The sequence below is a fragment of the Oncorhynchus nerka genome, linkage group LG27 (genome assembly GCF_034236695.1).
Source record: "Oncorhynchus nerka isolate Pitt River linkage group LG27, Oner_Uvic_2.0, whole genome shotgun sequence".
Lineage (NCBI taxonomy): Eukaryota > Metazoa > Chordata > Actinopteri > Salmoniformes > Salmonidae > Oncorhynchus > Oncorhynchus nerka.
Window position 1 is genome coordinate 96,909,929 of NC_088422.1, and position 7,970 is coordinate 96,917,898.

Sequence of the window (7,970 nt, forward strand, 5' to 3'; positions counted from 1 at the left end):
ATAAACTCCCACTAGCATTAATAGTGCATTATGACCAAGGACCACATTTAGAACTAAGCACTCCCGCTAGCGTTAATAGTGCATTATGACCAAGGACCACATTTAGAACTAAGCACTCCCGCTAGCGTTAATAGTGCATTATGACCAAGGACCACATTTAGAACTAAGCATTCATACTGTTTCGGAACAGAAGTTGAAATGGACACAGTGACATCTAGGTTGCATTTAACATATATGGCAATACCTCCTCCTCTACCCACTCTGCCTGCTGTGTAGACATTATACCCAGCTAACAGAACATCTGAGTCTGGAACAGAGACACACAGCCAGGATTCAGATATAATCATTATGTCAGCATGTGATGTATGTTGTGTAGTAAGCTGTTAGTAGCCTATGTGCCTCACCCTAATAATTTGGTCTATTTTCACCTCTTAATTTCTCCTACTGTTCTGACTTGGTGGTGCACATGTAGCCTATAACCTGTTTTTTAGAACTGTAATCATTGAATATTGTAAGAGCTTTCATTGTCTGCTTATATGCTCCCTTTATTTATCCTACGATTCTGACTTGGTGTACAGAGAGAACACTGTAAGAATGGCCCATGTTCTGTACATTTCAAAAGTACTGAACAAATTGTTATATTGACTACGTCCATCCTAGCTCGCTCATTAATGTCTTTAATCGAAATTACAGATTGCCTCTTATCCGCTTGTCGTTCCTTTATGACATAGTTTGTACATCTCAATTGTCAGTAGAAATCACATTTGTTTAAGCAAGTCAGCCATATCAGCTATGTTTTTTTTAAAGGCAGTAAATGAGACTGAATGAACTGTTTCGCTGCCAGACAAGGCTCTGCTGATAGCCAGTTGTAGCAGTGGTAAGGTGTTGGGACTGCTGTTGGAACAGATTTATGTAGGCCCTAACAGTTTGTTGGCACCGTTATAGTGCAATTAATGTATTGTTTAGTGTTGTGTTGTGTAGTGTAGTGGCTTTGCAGGTATGCATCACATTTTTGTTTTTGCCACACCAAAATGTACATGCTAAAACCGCCACTGTTCGTATTGTAGGCTAAGTTGACGATATTGCTTCTTCCCAAACATGGTTACTCTGACAACCTAACAAATACCGCTCAGGATATACAACCTCAGTCAGTAAAGCTTTCTAAATGTATTCTGTCACAACAAAACATGCTCTGCTATAAAAGGGAACGTTGATTTACTTCTGTGAATTGTTACCGGGGTCCTGGGCCGGGTGTAAAGGCCTGCTGGTCTGTCAGGATGTGTGTGGGGACGAGCTAGACAGGGGATGGGAGTCACAAAACAATCTGAACTCATCCTGAGGAGCACAATGTCTCGCGGGTCTGTATACCCAAATCCATACCCACACATGCAGTCAGAGCCTTTTGGGGGGGCCTCACTAAATACCAACCATTTAAATCAGTTGATATATTGATACAGCAAAACATAACCTATTTTATCAGCTTTATTAGAATTAAGACATAAGGTTAACATATATACAACATGTTAGTTCCACACTCTCTTAATGACTTGAAGCCCACCTGGGAGCAGAGGTGTAAAGTACTTCAGTAACAATACTTTAAAGTACTACTTAAGTCGTTTTGGGGGGTATCTGTACTTTACTATTTATATTCTTGACAACTTTTACTTCACTGCATTACTAAAGAAAATATTTAACTTTCTACTCCATACATTTTCCCTGACAACCCAAAGTACTTGTTTCATTTTTAATGCTTAGCAGGACAGGACAATTGTGCAATTCACACACTTATCAAGATAACATCCCTACTGCCTTTGGTCTGGCGTACTTATATGGTCTGGCATCTCTTATAAATAATGTCTGAGTGTTGGAGTGTGCCCCTGGCTATCCGTACATTTTTTTTTTTTTTTAAAAGCATTAAACTGTTGCCGTCTGCTTTGCTTAATATAAGGAATATATCGACAGTCGGCTTCGCCTTGCTTACTGCTCAAACACACTCAAAACATTTGCCTTCGGCGACCTGTGCAGTCAGTTCTCCCTGTCACAAGAAGGGACATACTATTTTCACGCTCCTTCGATAAAGCTACGACCGGAAGTGATTATCGTAGCAGCTTATTAGACTATTTTCGCCAACCCTAACCACAGATATAACAATATTATACAGCTATGTGCCCTAACCGTTTTCCAAACATTAACCATAGTCTCAATAACCTGCTACGTTTATTCTAACATAATACTAAAAAGTTACTTCCGGTGTTTTTCGTCACAGGAAGCAGACTTCAGTTGCGGAAGTATAATGTATAGGTGATCGTTTCAGTACATGTTTTGATTTAGTAGTTTAGTGCAATGTCTAAACTGTACACCGATAAATTGACCCGACTCTACGAGCGGTATCGGGAGTACGTTACGAAGAACCCTGCAGCGACTGGACAACTGGAGAGCACCGTAAGAACGCTGTCGTACCTCATTTCAGGTGAGTTTAAAAGTGAGAGCCAGAGCGAGTGACTTGCTGCGTTCAGAAACATCTGGGAACTCGGAAAAATACGAGGTCAAATCATGACGTCAGTGATATTTTTGTCGGAAAGTCGGAGCTACAGAAAGAGGCCTGATTTCCCCGGTTTGGATGACCGTTCAAAAATGTTTTTCAAGTCGGAAGTATTTTTTTTTTCTTCCGAGGTCCCATTTGTTTTGAACGCACTGAAGTCGAAGTGGGAGATTTCTGAGTTCCCATCTGTTCTAAGCGCAGCATAAAGTGTATCCAAGTTGCCAAGCTAATTGCCTACACTACACCTCTTCCCAAAACATTGCCCATGCATCGCCTGAATGTGCCTCTCAACACTACAATCTCGTGTTTGATCATGAAAACAAAGGAATGTTATTCTCTAATTCAGCATATGAAAAACAGTCACAGCAAAGCATCTGATGCATGATTCAGAGTGCACACTTTAAATATAACTATTTGTCACTAACTATTTGTCACATAGTGTTGTCAGTAGTCCTGTGTAGAGTCTGGCATGGCCCATGGCAGGTGTAACTCTACCTTATGAAATGTAATTATTATCTGAAATATCTAGCCAAGTTCTTTGATTGGTTCTCTGTTGAAACAACATTACAACAGCTTGACATACCATCAGTCCTCAAGTGTTTTTGTGTCTGTTTCACAGGGCGTTTCACTGACTCCCATGAAATCTCTGAATTGGGTAGGTTAGCACCTCACTTTACCTCACAGTTAATGTTTTATTGACCGCAGTAGAACCATGAACCAGAAGCATTCAGGAACTTCAACTGTTGGATCAGTTTGTTGTTGTTGTGTGTGTTTTTGCAGTGTACTCTGCCTCCAACCTGCTGGTGCTGCTTAATGATGGCATTCTGCGTAAAGGGCTGTGTCGAACCCTACCCATGGTGAGGTCAATCACAGTAGTCTAACCCTACCCATGGTGAGGTCAATCACAATAGTCTAACCTTACCCATGGTGAGATCCACCTCCACCTGGTCAATCACAATAGTCTAACCTTACCCATGGTGAGGTCCACCTCCACCTGGTCAATCACAATAGTCTAAATATGTGCTGGGTTGTGTTCATTAGGCACAAAATGGAAGAAAACACTCTGAAACAGGGAAGTACTATTGGAACTGACTGTGCAATCCCTGACCGTGTGTGTGTGTGCGGTTGTTTGTTCAGTCTCTCTCTCAGCAGAGGCTTCTCACCTGGCTGTCAGTGGTGGAGTACATGGAGGTGTTCCTGGAGATGGGGGCCACCAAGCTGTGGGGGGAGGGAGGTCGCTGGCTGGTCATAGTGCTCATCCAGATCACTAAGTAAGGAATGAAGGAGCCCCTCGTGGAGCGATATCTAACCAACGCTTTAACTTCATCCCTTTTGATCGATCTACAACATGCTGTATAGTGCACTAAGTAAAACAAATATACAGTGATACATGGATTAGTAAAGACAATGAGATGCATGGATTAGTAAAGACAATGAGATACATGGATTAGTAAAGACAATGAGATATACAGTGATACATGGATTAGTAAAGACAATGAGATACATGGATTAGTAAAGACAATGAGATACATGGATTAGTAAAGACAATGAGATATGCAGTGATACATGGATTAGTAAAGACAATGAGATATGCAGGGATACGTGGATTAGTAAAGACAATGAGATATGCAGGGATACATGGATTAGTAAAGACAATGAGATATGCAGGGATACGTGGATTAGTAAAGACAATGAGATACATGGATTAGTAAAGACAATGAGATATGCAGTGATACATGGATTAGTAAAGACAATGAGATACATGGATTAGTAAAGACAGTGAGATATGCAGTGATACATGGATTAGTAAAGACAATGAGATATGCAGGGATACATGGATTAGTAAAGACAGTGAGATATGCAGTGATACATGGATTAGTAAAGACAATGAGATACATTGATTAGTAAAGACAATGAGATATGCAGTGATACATGGATTAGTAAAGACAATGAGACATGCAGTGATACATGGATTAGTAAAGACAATGAGATATGCAGGGACACATGGATTAGTAAAGACAATGAGATATGCAGTGATACATGGATTAGTAAAGACAATGAGATATGCAGTGATACATGGATTAGTAAAGACAATGAGATATGCAGTGATACATGGATTAGTAAAGACAATGAGATACATGGATTAGTAAAGACAATGAGATATGCAGAGATACATGGATTAGTAAAGACAATGAGATATGCAGTGATACATGAATTAGTAAAGACAATGAGATATGCAGTGATACATGGATTAGTAAAGACAATGAGATACATGGATTAGTAAAGACAATGAGATATGAAGTGATACATGGATTAGTAAAGACAATGAGATACATGGATTAGTAAAGACAATGAGATACATGGATTAGTAAAGACAATGAGATACATGGATTAGTAAAGACAATGAGATACATGGATTAGTAAAGACAATGAGATATGCAGGGATACATGGATTAGTAAAGACAATGAGATATGCAGTGATACATGGATTAGTAAAGACAATGAGATATGCAGTGATACATGGATTAGTAAAGACAATGAGATACATGGATTAGTAAAGACAATGAGATATGCAGGGATACGTGGATTAGTAAAGACAATGAGATATGCAGTGATACATGGATTAGTAAAGACAATGAGATATGCAGGGATACGTGGATTAGTAAAGACAATGATATATGCAGGGATACATGGATTAGTAAAGACAATGAGATATGCAGTGATACATGGATTAGTAAAGACAATGAGATATGCAGTGATACATGGATTAGTAAAGACAATGAGATACATGGATTAGTAAAGACAATGAGATATGCAGGGATACGTGGATTAGTAAAGACAATGAGATATGCAGTGATACATGGATTAGTAAAGACAATGAGATATGCAGGGATACGTGGATTAGTAAAGACAATGAGATATGCAGGGATACATGGATTAATAAAGACAATGAGATATGCAGTGATACATGGATTAGTAAAGACAATGAGATATGCAGTGATACATGGATTAGTAAAGACAATGAGATATGCAGTGATACATGGATTAGTAAAGACAATGAGATATGCAGGGATACGTGGATTAGTAAAGACAATGAGATATGCAGTGATACATGGATTAGTAAAGACAATGAGATATGCAGGGATACGTGGATTAGTAAAGACAATGAGATATGCAGTGATACATGGATTAGTAAAGACAATGAGATATGCAGGGATATGTGGATTAGTAAAGACAATGAGATATGCAGGGACACATGGATTAGTAAAGACAATGAGATATGCAGGGATACGTGGATTAGTAAAGACAATGAGACATGCAGTGATACATGGATTAGTAAAGACAATGAGATATGCAGGGATATGTGGATTAGTAAAGACAATGAGATATGTGGATTAGTAAAGACAATGAGACATGCAGTGATACATGGATTAGTAAAGACAATGAGATATGCAGGGATATGTGGATTAGTAAAGACAATGAGATATGCAGGGATATGTGGATTAGTAAAGACAATGAGACATGCAGTGATACATGGATTAGTAAAGACAATGAGATATGCAGGGATATGTGGATTAGTAAAGACAATGAGATATGCAGGGATATGTGGATTAGTAAAGACAATGAGATATGCAGTGATACATGGATTAGTAAAGACAATGAGATATGCAGGATATGGATTAGTAAAGACAATGAGATATGCAGGGATATGTGGATTAGTAAAGACAATGAGATATGCAGGGATATGTGGATTAGTAAAGACAATGAGATATGCAGTGATACATGGATTAGTAAAGACAATGAGATATGCAGTGATACATGGATTAGTAAAGACAATGAGATATGCAGGGATATGTGGATTAGTAAAGACAATGAGATATGCAGGGATATGTGGATTAGTAAAGACAATGAGACATGCAGTGATACATGGATTAGTAAAGACAATGAGATATGCAGGGATATGTGGATTAGTAAAGACAATGAGATATGCAGGGATATGTGGATTAGTAAAGACAATGAGATATGCAGGGATATGTGGATTAGTAAAGACAATGAGATATGCAGTGATACATGGATTAGTAAAGACAATGAGATATGCAGTGATACAAGGATTAGTAAAGACAATGAGATATGCAGGGATATGTGGATTAGTAAAGACAATGAGACATGCAGTGATACATGGATTAGTAAAGACAATGAGATATGCAGGGATATGTGGATTAGTAAAGACAATGAGATATGCAGGGATATGTGGATTAGTAAAGACAATGAGACATGCAGTGATACATGGATTAGTAAAGACAATGAGATATGCAGGGATATGTGGATTAGTAAAGACAATGAGACATGCAGTGATACATGGATTAGTAAAGACAATGAGATATGCAGGGATATGTGGATTAGTAAAGACAATGAGATATGCAGTGATACATGGATTAGTAAAGACAATGAGATATGCAGGGATACATGGATTAGTAAAGACAATGAGACATGCAGTGATACATGGATTAGTAAAGACAATGAGATATGCAGGGATACATGGATTAGTAAAGACAATGAGACATGCAGTGATACATGGATTAGTAAAGACAATGAGATATGCAGTGATACATGGATTAGTAAAGACAATGAGATATGCAGGGATATGTGGATTAGTAAAGACAATGAGATATGCAGGGATACATGGATTAGTAAAGACAATGAGATATGCAGTGATACATGGATTAGTAAAGACAATGAGATACATGGATTAGTAAAGACAATGAGATATGCAGGGATATGTGGATTAGTAAAGACAATGAGATATGCAGGGATATGTGGATTAGTAAAGACAATGAGATATGCAGGGATATGTGGATTAGTAAAGACAATGAGATATGCAGTGATACATGGATTAGTAAAGACAATGAGATATGCAGTGATACATGGATTAGTAAAGACAATGAGATATGCAGGGATATGTGGATTAGTAAAGACAATGAGATATGCAGGGATATGTGGATTAGTAAAGACAATGAGACATGCAGTGATACATGGATTAGTAAAGACAATGAGATATGCAGGGATATGTGGATTAGTAAAGACAATGAGATATGCAGTGATACATGGATTAGTAAAGACAATGAGATATGCAGTGATACATGGATTAGTAAAGACAATGAGATATGCAGTGATACATGGATTAGTAAAGACAATGAGATACATGGATTAGTAAAGACAATGAGATATGCAGTGATACATGGATTAGTAAAGACAATGAGATATGCAGTGATACATGGATTAGTAAAGACAATGAGACATGCAGGGATACATGGATTAGTAAAGACAATGAGATATGCAGTGATACATGGATTAGTAAAGACAATGAGATATGCAGTGATACATGGATTAGTAAAGACAATGAGATACATGGATTAGTAAAGACAAT

The 7,970-nt window shown here is 38.1% G+C and overlaps 1 protein-coding gene across 1 annotated transcript in view; it reads left to right on the top strand.

Annotated features, from left to right (window-relative positions):
• The first annotated feature begins 2,255 nt into the window (after positions 1 to 2,255).
• pex16 (peroxisomal biogenesis factor 16) overlaps positions 2,256 to 7,970 on the top strand; it is a 20,973-nt gene continuing 15,258 nt past the window's right edge. The window contains exons 1-4 of the mRNA XM_065011193.1: positions 2,256 to 2,470; positions 3,162 to 3,197; positions 3,323 to 3,399; positions 3,680 to 3,813. Coding sequence (XP_064867265.1) covers positions 2,344 to 2,470; positions 3,162 to 3,197; positions 3,323 to 3,399; positions 3,680 to 3,813 — 374 coding nt within the window. The 5' untranslated portion in view covers positions 2,256 to 2,343. The remainder of the gene's footprint in view (positions 2,471 to 3,161; positions 3,198 to 3,322; positions 3,400 to 3,679; positions 3,814 to 7,970) is intronic.